The following is a 16,421-nucleotide window of genomic DNA, read 5'->3' as shown; positions in this document are numbered from 1 at the left end:
CTGGCGAAGCTGGTGCCGCCCACGTCGAATACGGTCGAGCGGCTGTTCTCGTCGTGCAAGCTTATCATGACCCCGCACCGCAGCTGTATGCTGCCCGCGAACTTCGAGACGATCGCCTTTTTGCGCGTTAACCGGGAGATGTGGAACGCTGCGTCGCTCATCGAGCAAGGTGAGTAGATGGTGCTAGAACACACAGCCGCGACTGCAATATACTAATATTGTCCCAGTCATTTATTATTGTTGTTGTTTGCTATTGCAGTTATTACTACTGCTGTTCATTTCCTCCAGTTCCGTAGTTTACTGTATTTTCCGAGGCCTGCTGCAAACTACCTTGTGCATGTCGTGTGCAGTGTCTCAAGTGTAGGATCCAGACTTGTGTATACAGTATTTCCTTCGTCGCCCGAGCCTATACCATCGTCCCACATACAATCCGTGTCATCTACTGGAGCTTGTCGTGCCACAGCGTCGCGGCACAGTTTTCAAAAGTCGTCGTGTGTGATATCTGATCTCGGGTTCTACCACCAAATTACGTCACGTAGACACTCTCTGGCAAGCTGAACTTTGTCCGGGTTGAAAAGCTTCATTTTGTGAAATCGTGGGTCTAGAAGTGAAATCCAGGCAAGCTCAATATTCTTTCCCACCATTTGCTTCTTGAAGAGGAGCAGGATCGTCTCACATACTTTGTCCATCGTTGCCATTAACTCCAATTTGTAGTGCTGACATCCGACAAGTGTAACCTACCTCGCGAATTTTGACTGATTACTGATAGCCAATTTGCTTCGCCGCAGAGCTAGTCCTAAGTTGGATAATAACAACCCCAAGTACCGTTACAACTGCTGCTATGGGATCAAGCAAAAATATTAACCTCTTCTCGGTTTTAGTATGTTGCTTGAATGTCATTTGGTAGTCTCTGCAATCCATTTAAAGAGAATAGATGTTTAGCATAGCTCTATTGAGCCAGCGTAGTGTATCTACCAAGCCGCTTAGAGACATCCGGAGCCTCCTCAAAGCATTCTGAAGGCGCCATTTAGCTTACATCGCCTTTTCCTCGGCTACCACTTGCTCGGCCTTCAGTAGCACATCTATATGATCACTCATGGCGTCGATACCTTTAAGTTATCTCGCAGCTGCGATTTCCGCATATGCAAACACAGCGTCTTTGGAGGTTCAGCTCTACTCGTGTGCTCGTGATGCACATCGTTATTATAAACTAAAATTTTACATCTCCTGCACTTGTGATATTATCATGATGTGCTGGTAGGGGAGTATGATACCCTGAATATCATAAATGCCTGAAATCTAATGCGAATCTAAAGGGTTTTACTTGGCTTCAGTATTGTGCATACTTAATGTGCTAGATTTATGGCACTTGTGATAACAAAATAATCACGCTTTTTTTATACGACTTTTAAGACTTCAACAACTGGAAATGGCACGCTCCAAGCGCAACAACGAAGCCCTCGCGCACTCCTAGACATCCAAATACCACGCACTACCGCAGAGCCTACTACCACAAACGGACAGCACAACTGGCAAACATGGTCATGGAACGACGGCCAAATTTGCAATAATGTTCCCAAAGACTGGGAATTTCCTGTGCGAGTAAACGCAAAACTACTATGGAATTTGTGGTTCTTTGGAGATAAAGATGTTGGAATCCGTCCTTACAGGTTGCTCAACAAACAATGCGATATTTTGCCGCAGCATCAAATGAGACATACTCGGATTAGAATAGTGATGGAGCATTTGGAGCAGCTTGCAAAAGAAGCTCAACTATTTCCTTCTGGATTGACTAGTGTGTCAGTGTTAGAAATTCCCGCGGATTACAAAGTTTTTCATACTTCTTTCGCGATGATGTTATCGAACTGTACACCAGAGGTTGTCGTGTGGTACGCTCTACAACAAACTCTGCCAGTATCGTAAAAAAAATACTATATAGTAAATACCACGTAGCCATAACAAAAAAAACATTGTTAGCCAATCAAAAGGTGCTATTATTTGTGATCTGATTCCTATCACAAACGCCGTTATTATATACATTTCCATCGATTTATGTGCTCGTGTCATTACAAACAATTTACTTGATTCTTCAATACGTTCGGGGAGAGATTCGGCATAAGCATGTACAGGAGCTGAGGGGAACGCCGCAGTGGTGTTGCCTTGCTTGTTAATGATAACGGATGGAGTAGGTTGAGGTTGGCGTGGAGGCAGGCCAGGAGTGTAAAGAAAATTTTCTTGAGAATACATAGGCGTTTGCTAAGAAACAATTCAGCTCTTGGTGGAACTGGACTTCAGACGACGGCTTCTATAGTAACTCGGTTATGTCTGTATCAGAGTTAGCCTCGAACGGGAAGCCTATACGACAGTAGTATGCAGCAACGTATCGCAGTTGGGTGATTCGCCCATTCTGACCTTACAAATTGTGCAGTTTTGAAGCCATTGCTTGCAACATAACGCTAGTTCTTGTGGGTCAGAGCAACACGTGGCGGCCAATTGTTGAGCAAGGCCGGTAACCCTAATGATAACGTATCTATTAAACCATTCGGGGTACAAGGGCGCATATTTCGCCCATTTAGGGTTCTGTGCAAAGACATGTTGGAAATAGTTTCCAAAAGATGATTTTTCGTCTTTTTACAAGCGTTCAAATGATCTGGTGCAAAACAAATATATCTAGTGCGATATGTAATCACCTAGATCAACTTTAATAATGTATTATTCTTGTAACTGATTATATCATTATAGCATTTATAATGCTTTGTTACAAGATACATTTTAAAACGAGTACCGTTATACTGGGAAAAGGGTTTAGGGTTTGTCCTATAAGAATAAATGACCTAGACTTGTTTAATATATATTAAAGGCAGAGAGTCGCAAAAGGCTTATTATGGTTGAACTAACGTTTAACAGCAAAACGTGTGGTTGCACTTAGCTGTCTACTCGACTGGATTCCTGCCTTTGCACGCTGTACGCACGCGTGGGATGTGGCTCTCTAGTTGAAGTGTGGGAAAATCCTGCGACCTCATTGGACCATACTGATTGTAGTTTGCATACTGGCTGGGATTTGCATGGGTAATTATGTACACAGATGCGAGGGTTTTGTGTACATCTCGCTGTTGTAAAACATCTCCCTGTTCCAGGGTACTCAACTACTGTACGCGAAGAGTTATGCCAGCAAGGAGGTACTAGGGGAAATGCCACTGTAGGATGAAACAAGCAGGACTAGTATCTTTAACTCAATTGATTTCACTTTTAGATTTCTATTCATCTGCGCACATCAACATGAAGCTTCGTTTGCATCGTCTTATACTCTCGCTTAAACGTTGGGAGGCCTAGCTCCAAAGGCGTGTGATTCTACAATGCTAATCCACATAAGATATCTAGCTAATCATGAGCATCTATTATTGCGATAGTTGTGTTCAAGTCGCCGATAACGACCTTCCTTATTTGGTACTATAAACTATAAATTTGTGCAGACGGGCATATTGGAGCTGAGCAACGACTCGCTAGAGGACAGCTGCGGGTCCTGACGCTGCAAAACGCGAACGAATAGCTGCCGACGGCGTTACGTGTACTTCACACAAAGGTGAAGTGTAAAATGGACGCAGGCAAAGACGGTCGGGCTGGCATTAGTTGGGTACGGAACGTGGGTAATTGCAAGTTGACGCTACGCAGACAAAGGCGCTATCTTGGAAGTAGAAGTATGTGATGAACATGAAAGGTAGAGGAGGAGAGATCATTACACAAAATTCGTAAGTAACAGCTGAAAAATCGTTCTTTCATGTGGGCGTGGGCGTCCATGTTGCTTGTCCATGTCGCCCATGTTGTATCCTATGTTGACGTCCATATTGGCTTCCACGTTGGCGTCGATGTTGCTGTCCATTTCGCCGTCAAGGTTGAAGCACAAATTGCTTTTAAGACTGCCACCAATGTAAAGGTCTTTGGGTCTGACGAAGCAGCCTCCCGCGTCGAAGCGCCGCTCCCACAACGGAGACGTGTCACTGTTGGTGACGTTCAGGTTGCTTGCGTGTTGGCGTTCAGGTTACTGCATATTGGTGACCGGGATGTCGCCTTTGTAGGCGTCCATGTTGGCCTCTATGTCGTATGCCGCTTCTATTGCCGTCCATTGGACGCCTTCCAAAATTGTATTTTCGGGTGTCAAATCTGCAGCAGATATGACGGGCTTTAAAAAGATATATGGTGGCATATCGGTAAAAGTCTCCACCGCAAATGACTTTGAACAGTAAGTCGTGTCCGATTATGACTGTCTCAAATTAGAAGTTAGAATTGGAATTTACAGCTGCTAGAAATGTATTTGTCACTTTGCACCGTACAGTGCAAGGGCGATGACCTTCTAAATGTCAGTACTTCGGAATTTGAGCGCGCAGGACACAAGTGGAAGTACGATGGCGGACTACGCCGCTCTCACTATGATGGAGGTCTTTGTTGCGCACGGCAAACAGCTGGACGCGGCTCTCCGCGAGGTGTACGAGGTGCTGGTGGAGGAGAAATGGAAGATCGCAATGCGATCCAGGCACTACCTGACCACTCAGTGCCTGGACACGCCAAGTCGCTGAGCGTGGATGGCGCTGTATACGTATGACAACGACGTTAACTTCCTGAACGCTACTAGCTTGAACAGGTATGGAAATATTTGAGGGGCAATGATGTTTAAACAGTGGTTTGTAACTAGTTCATGACCACAGGTCGGCTTACCAACAACTACTCCGTCGCTTTCGCCGCTATTACTACATTACTCGCCACACGACTCGTGCTAGCGATCGTTGAGGCGTTTCCAGAAGCACTGGAGATGACGTGGTCGGACTGCGGTACTGGCGGGATCCTGGAGGTGGAGACAGAGGTGGCGTGCTCGGCGGTGGAAGTGGGGTGCCCGGTAAACGCGCACTTTTGCAAACCCAACGACACCCACGGTGATGCTACAAACCCAGCGTCCGTACTGGACGATGAGCTCTCTTCCAGATGGTATGCAAACATGACGTTGGGAGGCGTAGTCACTTGAGGAATCGTCGACGATGCGCTGACGCCTACGGAGGACTGCGGAGTAGATTGGGTTCACCACGCTCCTGTACGACGCACATATAATTAGCAAACACTCGAACATACTTGAAATCATCGAACCTCTGCCGCTGCTGTATTTGCCTATTTCGGCCGCAGAATTAAAAGTGAGTGAGCTTTTGAGGAGGCGAAATATATATATATATATATATATATATTGCCTTCAAGTTAAGTCACTAGAGTGAGTGTGACATGCGCAGGAATGAAGCTCATCATAAAAAATACAAACTTCAAGATAAATTGTTAAGATGGCTACATGACATAACTTTAGGGGTAGGTAAATCTATTGGCACGAAATCTACGCCTCCGAGTCGGGGTATGCGCGCCTATGCCTTGACATATCTGCTGCAAATAAATCGGGCAGTTATGTGATATTTGGAAGGCGTCCATTGTGTTTAGATTTAATTAGCGCTATGGCCGTCACTCATGTTCCTGTCTTGGTTGGCATTCAGAGGAGATACGTGAGCAACCTCTCGTGTCCCACAATCCTGCATAGTGCGGGTTAAAGTGCACCGTTGTTGAATGTGACCAGCGCGTTATATGTTGACAGAAAATTCAGAAATGATGAGCACAGCGGGCGGCTGTCACTCGTTTTGGTGAGTGATGTGGGCTAGGGTGCGGGTAGAGGGATATTTTTCGTTTCTTGTTTTTATCTTTTAAGCTGACTTTTGATTGACCAGGTTACAACCTGACCAACGGTCATCTTGGCTTTGTAAAAACAACCTGGACAGTAGCGTTTTCGAGTACATAATCTACAATAGTTTATTATTGATATTTTTGTCCAACCTCTGTTAGCAATTGTGAAGTACTGTTTGCTCTCCACCGCTGAAGCAATACTGGTTGTAGCTAAAATCGCAGAGCAACATTTCCCGGATAGCACAAAAAACACAGCAATATATAAATAAAACTCAATAAAAACTGGTATTCCCACAGACGATCTAGTTAAAGTAACACAGATATCGATGCTGGTGACCATCACTATACTGTATCACTAGATATAATCGCCCTCCATGAATTTGTGTAATTATGCGAATAATACGCGAGCTTTTACTTCTCGGGAAATGAAACACCGAATCCTCCCTTAACTGTGATCGTTTCAATCTTGGGTTAAAAACTAATAGTGTTGTGTGCTCTCAGACTTCTTTGTGTTAGCTATAATACTATTAATACGTAGTACTACTAGTAACGCTCTCGATGATTGCATTGGTCAACTACAGGGGTACTTGTCGAAGATCGAGATGGTGCCTACTAGTCTTTAGTTCTACCAAAGGAAATCTAGTCCAATTAGATTGTCTTTGCAGAAGAATTACCGAATAGCTGTGGAGCTTCACTATTTACCAAACAAAACAAAAATAAACACCGTGAAGATGGTTTTATGTTCAATTCCTTCAATTTTTTTTACTGAGGAACATTCCTTGCCGTCTTTTCGTGAGCTGCCAGTCTCTTCTTGCAGAGATCTAAGCCTTGTTGATGAAATCTCGGAAATCCTTCTCAGTCGTGATAGGATGCCCGTTAACGGTCGTGCCTTCGGGCAGTAGCACATTCTCCAGGATAAACTCGTTGCGACCACCACTGCGAACCAATGTGTAGGTGGCCTCAAAGCTATCAACCTTTACGAAAATGTCGATGAGCGATGACACGGTGATCTTGGGGTCGTCCATGCACTCCGCAAATCGTTCCAAACACTTTTTCTCGTGCACAACGCCGTCGTACTTCTTCACATAACATTTCTGGGGGCAGTCATCGCTGTCGCTACTGTCGAGTGACTCGGGGTCGTACTCGGGCTTGCGAAGATTGGCGAAATTGCCGGCACTGGCGGTAGCGACGACGGTGGCCACAAAGGATAGAAGAGTGATGAATTTCATCCGAGCAAGAATGAGGAGAAGCGAGTGTGCTAATGGCTGAAAAACGAAGAATGACAAAGAGCTTCGTTGACAGGGAGTATCCTCGCCGAGAGAACTGTGTTGTTTAGATAGAGTACTGCATAATACCGTGTTGATGACGGGGACATAAACTCCCATCATCATCGCGGATGATGCGGTCACTCTGCAGTATTGTACTCTGCATATTCATGATACCGGGTATTTTAACCGGTCAGGTTTAATGTTATTATGCAGCGAATATTGATCGTATACAAACATTAGGACCAGCAATGGAGTCTCCTTGATCGACTCCAACCTCGCGTTTGTCCTTATCATGCGTTCATTTTGAAAAAAAATGCACGTCGAGCGACATGAGTTCACTAGTGCTGAGAATAAAATGATAGTGAGGAGCTACACCTTTTTCGCCCTACAGAAAGAACACGGGCTATTGAGCGGAAAGCGCATTAGGGAACTTGTTGCTGAGTGCCTTGGTTGTTCAACGTACACGGTAGCACGCGTAATTGCAGTGTACAACGCGAGTCAGAAGACCGACTTTGAGGTAGAACTTTATGCATTTGATATTTAGCAGTTACATATCAATTACCTTGAACATCTAATATTTTGGTGCTGTATTCCTAAAGCCTGTTCCGAATAGCCTCCATAAAGCGACGCTGATGTGTTCAAGAAGGTACTTTAAGGTCTGAAGGAGTGCGATGACGAGTGGCTGAAGGTTTACCGCCACGTCCAGAAGAACGAGGATGCCTACATCAAGCCTGATAAGCTTTAACTGCTAAAGATGCACCTTTATAAATATATACTTTTCATTCGCGATTTCATCTTGCTGTTGATTTGCACATCACGATGTGACACGAGTCGTACTGTGTCTTTCTCATGAAAACCATACGAATCTCATTATCAACCAATGATAGCTCTTATATTATGCATAACGAGGCCAGATCAGCCGACGAGCAATTTAGAACTTCAGATATCCTTTTATTTTGAGAGCCCACAGCGCTAAAACTACTGCGAATTAGCTAAAACCGACCTCATTTTCGGACGAGAAAACCCTATATATCTAGCTATCGATATTGGTTTTCATAGAATATCTATTGTGTGCTAAAGTTTGGTATTATGAAATATGCGGAGTACAATAGCGCGCAGAGCACCGCCACGTGAAAATTTTGTAGGACGCAGGACTACGGGCCAAACACTAGTGCTGTATGACAGCAGAAAAATGCACAACCGATGGGAGTCTGAACCAGATATTTCATAAGATTATGAAGCGGGAATTAGTATAGACTAGTTCCAGTTAAAACTAGTTCCGGCTCCAAGTGCACTTGAGACCTTTGAACACTCTGAGGTATAACCACTGCAACTTCGGTGTCGTGCGTCTAGGGTCTCAAGCACTTTAAAATACAGGCCTCGGACTGTATATGTTGAATATGAATTGTCGGCGACGAGACCTTCACAATCAATATTATCACAACTACAATAACCTTGTCAAAAAGCGTCTGTATCAATATAAACTTGTGAATATATATATACACTGCATCTAAGTATTAAACGACCTGCGCGCAAATTCGAGCTCGTTGGGTGCCAAATAAAGTCTTGTGGGGAAGCCAGATTCGTTCTCATTGTTTCCACTATCCTCAACAACAACAACAAAACTTTCCAATCTTCATTACCATCTTTAAAATCGTATCGCTGACATTGTCTGGACCAGAATGGGGCTGAACAGCTGATAGAAACGAATATGATGTAAACGCTAGTTTTTATTGACCAGCTGGTCGTAGCTACTGTATTCGTGTTAAGCTGATGTCATCAGAAAACAAAACAGATAGATATACGTGGCAAGCCAAGAATCTGTTGAATGGATGGAATCAGCTTTATGATTGGCACGTATATTTTATTAACTAGAATGAGTGTAAGTGTAGCAGCGGAGTAGAACGTGGACGTTTAGTCCGTTTGCTCCCCAGGGGGCCATGTTCTTTATTGTAACTTGATTTGTTCACAAAATATCGCACAAATATAAAAAAAATAGAATGCTATGTAAAATATACGTACAAACATGAGCAACACGATACATGGATATATACGACACGACTTAGGCAATGCATGGACTAAACATGAACAACACGAATGACCAAAACAAATACATTCGTAATATTTGGACATTACATGGACAGTTGTAGCGCCGAAGTATTTTGTCACTCGACGGCACCATAACATTTTTTTCATCGAAGTAAGTATTCTCTTTATTTTCGTCGTCGTTAACATGCCCGGAATTGGTTATTCTTGCACGTAAAAAGCGAACGCAATCGTAAACGTTTGAATGATGACATTCAGAAAGCGTTCTGAGCGACACTTAGGTAGAAAACGCCGTAGCAATGCTAAAGTGCCATGTAGATATTATAGCATAGAACTCCCGCTCTTGGTGACAACCACGAACAGCTCGCGTGTTGTTGGTGTTTATATGTGTTTTGCATCTACTACACTTGTTTAATCGAATCACTCCGAATATCAGCGAGTGGCAACTTAGATGGATATTACTAGATAACTTTGGTTTAAAATGAAATGGTGTTTTACGAGAAAGTGCTGGAAACATCGTGACACAACGATATTATACACATAAGTGCATCAAACAAACCCTTGAAGGCATAGCTAAATTTTATTAAACGACTAACACCAGACTTCTAGGTTCTCCCAATTGATGTCGTCCTCTTCCGCCCCCACTATTTAGATGATTCCTAACACATTCTTGAGATTCGAAATCATCCCAGTCGTTAGCAAGCCAGTGGAAGCCAGAAGTATAAGAAGTGTTCCCCACTTTGGCAACCACGGCGGTATAGATTAGCTCATCGGTACCAGTGCCGGAATTTTATTCGAAAGATTCGCAGAGCTTACGTACCCTGACAGAGGTGGCATTATTCTTGCTTCATTTTCCTTTACATTCCGTCCTCTGAGATGATGCGTGTTGCTGTTGGAGTCGATAGGCTTGGTATTCGACGTAAATACAATGCTGCTGTGAGGCTCGCTTTTTCGGCACTCGTAGAGGTCATCCAGCTGAAGATGAGAGTGGTCATATGCATGGCCAGAGAGAAGGTAAGCCGCATCCATCACGATCGAGGTGAGCTTGATGGGGGGGAGGGAGGGAGAAATTAAGGAGCCCAAGTAGGGAGCTCCCAAACATAGATAGAGCAGCTACTGACAGATAGCTACAGACAGATGCTACACGTCGAAGTGAAATATAAGATGCGAAGCAATATCTTTAAGTCAATCTCTATCAATAAGAGGGTAATCCCCATCAATTGTTTTCCGATTGACGGACAAAAAAAATTCGGGAAACTTACTCTGGAAAACGTTGAAAAATCGATCTTGCTTTTCCAGCCTCTACCTCATTGTCTGATTGACTGCCGAAGGGCAAATTGAGTGGGAACTTTTGTCCTAAGAGGGTTGTCGCGGCATGCCGTTAATTCCCCGTCAGACAATTAATGGTAAGCGACACTTTTTTTTTTATTCTTGAGCTACTGCGATATGTTTATTAACAAAAAATGTTGTTGATTTTTTTTAGTGCACTACCATAGCTTAATGGAAAAGCTCCCGAAATGGAAGAAGGGGGGTTCAATTCCCCCCGGTGGTATTATGTTTGCTTTTTTGTTCTCTGGATATTTATTATTATTAGGCTTCACTATTGAAATGAATATAAAGCCTGCGTAACCCCATGATGGCGGTGGAAGATACGTTGTACTATCGGTATCATCTTCCTAGAGGAGCGCTTGAAAAGAAAAATATTGTGGAGCTGCGTTGTGTAAGCGGTCGTCTTTCTCAAACCACGATGGTTCTCGGCGTGTGCTACTTACACCGTGACACGCCGTGTGTTGGTTTGGTAGCCTGGGTTTTCTGTGCCTGGTTTGCAAGTTGGCTGGCTCCAAAACACGGTTGTTAAGCCGAGCGTTATTTGAAAGTATCCGCCAATGCTTGTCAAACAAGATCTTCTGCTCTTCATTGGACTCGTAAATTTCCGTTAGTTGGTAAATACACGGTCTTCCATGGGTGCGCTGAAAGACCCCTGAACATGGGGTTTTGTCACCACCGGAAGTGACCAACTTGCGAGCGGCTTTCCAGAGCTGGTCCGTCTCGTCAATGCGTATGTTGATATAACTCGGATCACTGCAGATTACGGATCGTGTTAAAGCCTGTGAGGCGGTGTTGTGGCATCTTGTGTGGACTGAAGGCTGATGGCTTTAGCGGACGCGATCCACCAGGGAAGGAGCTTTACGAAAACGGTTAGAAGGTCCCCTCTTGAGATCTCGATCCACCGCTTTATCTTCGCATGGGTGCCTTCAACGATTGACGTATCGTGGCAACCAAAATGAGGAAATCGGTCAGTCCAAAAGTTGACAATACGGATTTTATACTTCCTCTATGTCCGATCAAGGTAGTCAGCGGTAATGCTACTCAGCTCTCGCAGTGAAGTGAAGTGCTCTTTGAATTCAGATTCGGATTCCGATACTAGGGCCTTGTAGTATTTTGCCATGAAGACATCCGTCTCCACAGAGTTCTGTTTCATCTTGCCATTCGGCCCCGATAGCGATAGACGTATGGTTCCGAGATCGTCTTGTACACGTGAAAGAACGTTGCGTTTGACATTCCAGAGATACAGGATCTTAGGAACTCCGCGGTATACAGCATCACTCGCATTCATGCATGCGAGGTTTCTGTCCGTTGCGATCAAGCGAGGAATGGGTACGCCATTTTGAATGAGAAGCGACTTCAGCTGGCTGAATGCCCATGTGTAGTTGGGCTCCGCTTCACCCGGTAGCCAACACTGAGCGAGAAGGAGGGCCTTGTTTAATCCGGTAAAGTATAATGATGTTGCAGGGGGGCAGTTATGTTTGTTGGTTTTGTATGTGCAATAAATGACAACGGCTCCCATGTAATGTCGAGCAAGTTCATAGTATCAGGGTGTGCCCACAAAAGATACTTCACTCGTCGCATTTCTGGGTCAACCTCGAATTTGTAGTGGAAACCATGTTCCGACAACGTCCGGAAAAGACCTTCAATCGCGGTCTCTGTTGCCAACATGTCTCCGCGCCGTGCGTCTTTACAATTTGCTATGTCTTTGGGAATAAAAAGAGAGGTGGTGTCGGACAGCAAGAGGGTAGCGTAGACTTTGGATACGGAAACGCCGGCTGCCGTCTGAAAAATATCAAATCGTTCACAGTAGCCATTTCTGGATTCATACTCTGTTGAGCACTGCGGCGTCGGTGACCAGAACGTACACGAACATCTAAGGAGGCTGGATGGTTGTGTATGCGGCTGCCATCTCGAGTGTGTACAATTTTTCAAGCCCCCTTGGCATTATTTTGATCAACAGCTACTATCTTGCTCCTCATAAAACAATTCATTCGCTTCGAACCACGCATTGTTCGAACACGATCCGCTTCTTGAAGATGTCGAGGGTTTTTTTGTTTTCCGCTTCTGTCACAGGGGTATAGCCTGCTTCGAATGTCACCATTCTTGTTTCTCTCCACCTTTAGTCTGGATACATGGAAGCGTCTGGACGAGGTCCATTGGTGGGTGGCGTCTTCGGCAGCAGCTTCTGAAGTGTGCACACCTTCAGGAGGAGGGTCGGTGTTGTAATCCTGTGCCTGGAGTGTCTGATCCGTTAGGGTATTTGGGCCAACGAGGTTTGCATTGGCATTGAGCATTCTGAGTTGGGGGAGGAGGTTATTGTAAGTACTGCTCCAGAATAATGTTTTCTGTGCCAACCGATTGATGAGGCGAATAATTTTATCTTTGAAAGAAAGTCTTCTTTATAACACTAAACGTTTCCTTAGATCTTGAAGCACATCCCATCAGCTACGATGCATCTGTTCGCTCTATCTGTGTTTGGGTGCTCTCTACTTGGGTGCTCCTTAGTTTCTGTCCTCCTTCCAGCAGAATCTCTCGCAATAATCATGGGCAGTATGCTCTACATTGTACTTACAGTCGCATTATTCAATCGCAGCAGCATTCACGAATTCCGACAAGCCTTGGTTCTTGTCAAAAGCCTCTCCCGAGTTCGCGACCGGTGCTCTGATCAATAGTGACTCCCGGAAGAAATTTCCTTCGGGTCGTTGATCCAGACGATGACGACTTGGTAGCCGCTGATGAAGAGCGCAGTAAATATGGGAGCCTCATCGAAATCATCAAGAAGCTGGACGCTGCTGACGGTTTATTGAAAGTGTCGAAAATCGAAGCCAAGAAAGCGGTTAACGCTGCACGCAAAGATGGTAAAATCACGAAGGCGGAGTCCAGCACCGTAAAAGCCCACCTGGGCTTGCCAAACAAATCAAGCTAGAAGACGAGAGCATCGAGTATAACGATCTAGGGAAGAAGTTGATAGTGATTAATGCTCGCTTAGGACATTTAAACAGATGAATTCCGATAACAGTGGTTTGATGGTCTCACAAGTAGTTGCTATCTCGATGTGTGACGTTCTGCTCGTTGCAATTAGATTGCCAAGTGGGTCTATCAGAAAGCGTTGTTCTCCTATTCCTATTCTGCTTTCCTCATGGGGCGCGGCGTGCGGCAATTGGCCACAAGCTCCGCTGCGCCAATCGTTGGTGCTTGATGGCGAAGTCCGCAGTTTACGAGCCTCTCAGGTGTCGGTAAGTGCTGGCGGTTTCTGGTGTCGGTGTCGTCCGTGCTGTTGTGCTCCAGTCGGCGGGTCGTCTGGGCAATTGACCACAGAATGAGGGGCCTCGGATCCCAGTGGATGAGGGTTCATTAGCAAAATCTTTGGTCATCACATCTATATCTATAATATGTCACTGCTAGCGGAATGGCGAATCTGTCGTACTCTGTATGGTGAATGCGACTCGAATACTAGACCATCGTACTGCTTGTACCGCAGGTAAACGCCATGATGGTATCATCCTAGCGTTTCTACGTAAACGTTCTGGCAAAAACTACCTCGTAATAACAGTAGTCTTGTCGCTGTGAATTGAAAGTGGTACCGCCGGCATACTGCACGATAAATGCGATTAAGGACTGTCGCTCTACCCGTTGGCGCTACCTGATAACTACTGGATACAAAAGTATTACAGGTTCAGCAATACTTCATGTTAGGACCCGTATTTGGTATATTAGTGCCAAAGATAAGGTGTACAATTAAGCTTTGCGGGAGGCCTGTTTTGGCACCGATACGATATCGGTATACTGGTGCGAACATTTGTTTAGATTGGGGTGTACTACACAGCACTTCGTTGCTTCCTATCTCAGTACAATCCCCTCGGACTGTTTAACATCATATCCTATCGGTAATTTCTGCTATGACATGATAGCTTTAGCTAGTAAGAAAACTCGATGGTTGCCCTTAAAAGGCAACCATCGAGTTTTTTTTTTTTTATAAACCATCGAATTTTCTAAAGCCACCAATTATCTCACTTACGTTAAAAAAAAATTTGAACAAACTTGCGCTCTTCATATCCATATATGATCCTGTCGCATCAATGTTCGAAACAGCGAAAAGTGTTACAACATTTATTGGGAATACCCATATTCGACTGTCAAACCTGTCTTTCGCACACATTGGACCGATTCCAGCAGCCATTTGATGCCTAATTTTCAGGTTCTTTGAATGAACCGCCCCCAAATCGCCCAGCGTTTACAATTCCGTATACTGCCCCGTTTAAGTATGAAATAAGGTCTTGACATGTGGCAAGAACAGACTCGGTGGGTTCTACTCAGAGCTTGGAACAATATCATTTTTTAAGATGGAAACAGGAGTTTGCCCTAGACAAGGGATATGGGTACATTTACCATTGTTATGGACAAAAGCATAATATGAAATTTTCGTGAGCACATTTCAGCGAGTTCAGTTCCTCTCGACAACGCAGACTACATCTAGCCCGTAAATACTCAGAAACACGAAGTAACTACATGTCGGGCGAGACTGCTTCGCGAATCTTTCACTTCTTTGGGGTTCTTGGCTGCTGCACAATCCACGGTCGCCTCATTCCAGAGAGCTCGATTCTTTTGCAAAAAGAGCAAGTTTTCAAGCGTTCCGGGTAGCATGGATTGGCGTCTATCCGAGTAAACCAACCCAGCCTGTGAGAATAAACGCTTGACGTCATTAAACGTCGGTGGAATCCACTCGACACCCACGTACGGCAACTCCACGGCAGTCACGTCAATGTCCACAAGTGCCTCATCCGCGAATGACAGCTCCTCGTCGCTCGACTCCTCTTCCAGCGTCTCGTTGTAGCCAAAGAACGGTTTCATAGCAAATTCGCTCACCAGATGTCAGATCTTGTTCGTGCCCGCTCAAAATCTTGACGGCGCCGTTCTGAAAGCTTGGAAGGCGACAATGCGAGCATTTGAAGCGAGGTGGCGCACACATGAATCCGGAAACTCGGCAAGCAGTTTGTCGAAGAGCACGCGCACGTGACGAAGCGTTAGCCCTTGTTCTTGTTGTAGTTTCTTGCTGACTGACTCAAATTTCTTAAGGTCTTTCAGAAGGGTGCGTAGGCGGTTTTTGTCCTCTGCGGACAAAAGGAGAGGTGCCAAGTATTCGTCCGAGTCGTCGAGGTGTGGTGCCAGCTCCAAAAAAACGTTTGATCATGGCAAATGTGCTGGACCAACGGGTGGCATTACGGCATGAGTAAATCCTCCTCGCGGAGAACTGCACGTTGCTTATCCGTCCTCAAACACTTCATCGCGAACAAGACCTTGTCAAACAGCTCAGTGTACGGCTGGAGGTGCTTCTCGGCGGCGAGGTGTAGATGGTGGCTAGCGCAACTCACGAGTGGAACGTTCACCTTCTCGCCGATAGAAACGTTGACGCTCGCGTTATCACCAACTAGAAAGCATAACTGAGACGCTTCAATTGCGTACATGTCAAGCAAGTCATCTAAAAGATCGATGGTGGCGTCTGCGCCAAAGTGGCGTGTCTTGTGGGGCTTAAACGACAGCAAGTACATTTCACGCTGGGTTGTGTCGGATGGATCGTCAGGCTGCATGACGACAAACGTCCCCACGAAATGATATCCGTTCTCCAACCAGCCATCGAAAATCAACCCGTGACGCTTCTCCGCCACCTTGTCCTTTAACTCTGCACGAACGACGTCGACTACAGCGTAATGTACTTCTTTAGGACCTTCGCGTTTGTGATTGGCAGCGACGTGTTTTTACGCGTTCTCTCGCTCTCACAGAAGCTTGATGGGTGGTTCTCCATCACGATCCACTCGATCCAATCATGAGTGCCCTTTGCGTGGGTACAACAGGGGTTGCAGTCCCATACCGAATAATGTATTGGTAGGCAGAATTGATGGTCACGCTCGAGTGTGCACGATGAAGATGGTCCACCAAGTTCGTGTAGTCCTTGCCGACTGCCTGAACGCGCTGTTTTGCGCAGATGCGGCAACGCCATTTGTCATCGACACCCGGTGAGAAGATCGTCCTCGTTAACTACTTGTTGGAGGACTTCCCCTCCCAGAAGAC

General features: G+C 45.2%; 9 protein-coding genes across 9 annotated transcripts; 3 read left to right on the top strand and 6 right to left on the bottom strand.

Moving 5' to 3' along the window:
- Window positions 1–66: 66 nt before the first annotated feature.
- PPTG_20994 (hypothetical protein) lies at window positions 67–499 on the top strand (the record flags this gene model as incomplete). The annotated part of the gene is made up of 3 exons (XM_008894427.1): window positions 67–169; window positions 260–333; window positions 386–499. 3 exons carry the CDS (start codon window positions 67–69, stop codon window positions 497–499), a joined length of 291 nt encoding a protein of 96 aa, XP_008892675.1.
- Window positions 500–3,736: 3,237 nt separating this feature from the next.
- On the bottom strand, window positions 3,737–4,084 carry PPTG_20993 (hypothetical protein; the record flags this gene model as incomplete). The annotated part of the gene is made up of 2 exons (XM_008894426.1): window positions 3,737–3,998; window positions 4,044–4,084. The coding sequence occupies 2 exons, from the start codon at window positions 4,082–4,084 to the stop codon at window positions 3,737–3,739; spliced, it is 303 nt and encodes a 100-aa protein (XP_008892674.1).
- A 222-nt stretch (window positions 4,085–4,306) lies between these two features.
- PPTG_02933 (hypothetical protein) lies at window positions 4,307–5,017 on the top strand (the record flags this gene model as incomplete). The annotated part of the gene is made up of 2 exons (XM_008894269.1): window positions 4,307–4,594; window positions 4,691–5,017. 2 exons carry the CDS (start codon window positions 4,307–4,309, stop codon window positions 5,015–5,017), a joined length of 615 nt encoding a protein of 204 aa, XP_008892517.1.
- Window positions 5,018–6,530: 1,513 nt separating this feature from the next.
- On the bottom strand, window positions 6,531–7,100 carry PPTG_02932 (hypothetical protein; the record flags this gene model as incomplete). Its single annotated transcript, XM_008894268.1, has 2 exons — window positions 6,531–6,974; window positions 7,065–7,100. The coding sequence occupies 2 exons, from the start codon at window positions 7,098–7,100 to the stop codon at window positions 6,531–6,533; spliced, it is 480 nt and encodes a 159-aa protein (XP_008892516.1).
- A 4,258-nt stretch (window positions 7,101–11,358) lies between these two features.
- PPTG_02931 (hypothetical protein) lies at window positions 11,359–11,640 on the bottom strand (the record flags this gene model as incomplete). The annotated part of the gene is made up of 1 exon (XM_008894267.1): window positions 11,359–11,640. The coding sequence occupies one exon, from the start codon at window positions 11,638–11,640 to the stop codon at window positions 11,359–11,361; it is 282 nt and encodes a 93-aa protein (XP_008892515.1).
- A 699-nt stretch (window positions 11,641–12,339) lies between these two features.
- Window positions 12,340–12,453, bottom strand: PPTG_20992 (hypothetical protein; the record flags this gene model as incomplete). The annotated part of the gene is made up of 1 exon (XM_008894425.1): window positions 12,340–12,453. One exon carries the CDS (start codon window positions 12,451–12,453, stop codon window positions 12,340–12,342), a length of 114 nt encoding a protein of 37 aa, XP_008892673.1.
- Window positions 12,454–12,895: 442 nt separating this feature from the next.
- On the top strand, window positions 12,896–13,278 carry PPTG_20991 (hypothetical protein; the record flags this gene model as incomplete). The annotated part of the gene is made up of 2 exons (XM_008894424.1): window positions 12,896–12,902; window positions 13,082–13,278. 2 exons carry the CDS (start codon window positions 12,896–12,898, stop codon window positions 13,276–13,278), a joined length of 204 nt encoding a protein of 67 aa, XP_008892672.1.
- A 1,562-nt stretch (window positions 13,279–14,840) lies between these two features.
- Window positions 14,841–15,203, bottom strand: PPTG_02930 (hypothetical protein; the record flags this gene model as incomplete). Its single annotated transcript, XM_008894266.1, has 1 exon — window positions 14,841–15,203. One exon carries the CDS (start codon window positions 15,201–15,203, stop codon window positions 14,841–14,843), a length of 363 nt encoding a protein of 120 aa, XP_008892514.1.
- A 368-nt stretch (window positions 15,204–15,571) lies between these two features.
- On the bottom strand, window positions 15,572–15,940 carry PPTG_02929 (hypothetical protein; the record flags this gene model as incomplete). The annotated part of the gene is made up of 1 exon (XM_008894265.1): window positions 15,572–15,940. The coding sequence occupies one exon, from the start codon at window positions 15,938–15,940 to the stop codon at window positions 15,572–15,574; it is 369 nt and encodes a 122-aa protein (XP_008892513.1).
- Between the last annotated feature and the right edge of the window lie 481 nt (window positions 15,941–16,421).

The sequence above is a fragment of the Phytophthora parasitica genome, assembly GCF_000247585.1.
Source record: "Phytophthora parasitica INRA-310 unplaced genomic scaffold supercont2.2, whole genome shotgun sequence".
NCBI lineage: Eukaryota > Oomycota > Peronosporomycetes > Peronosporales > Peronosporaceae > Phytophthora > Phytophthora nicotianae.
This window is presented reverse-complemented; position numbering and strand designations above follow the sequence as displayed.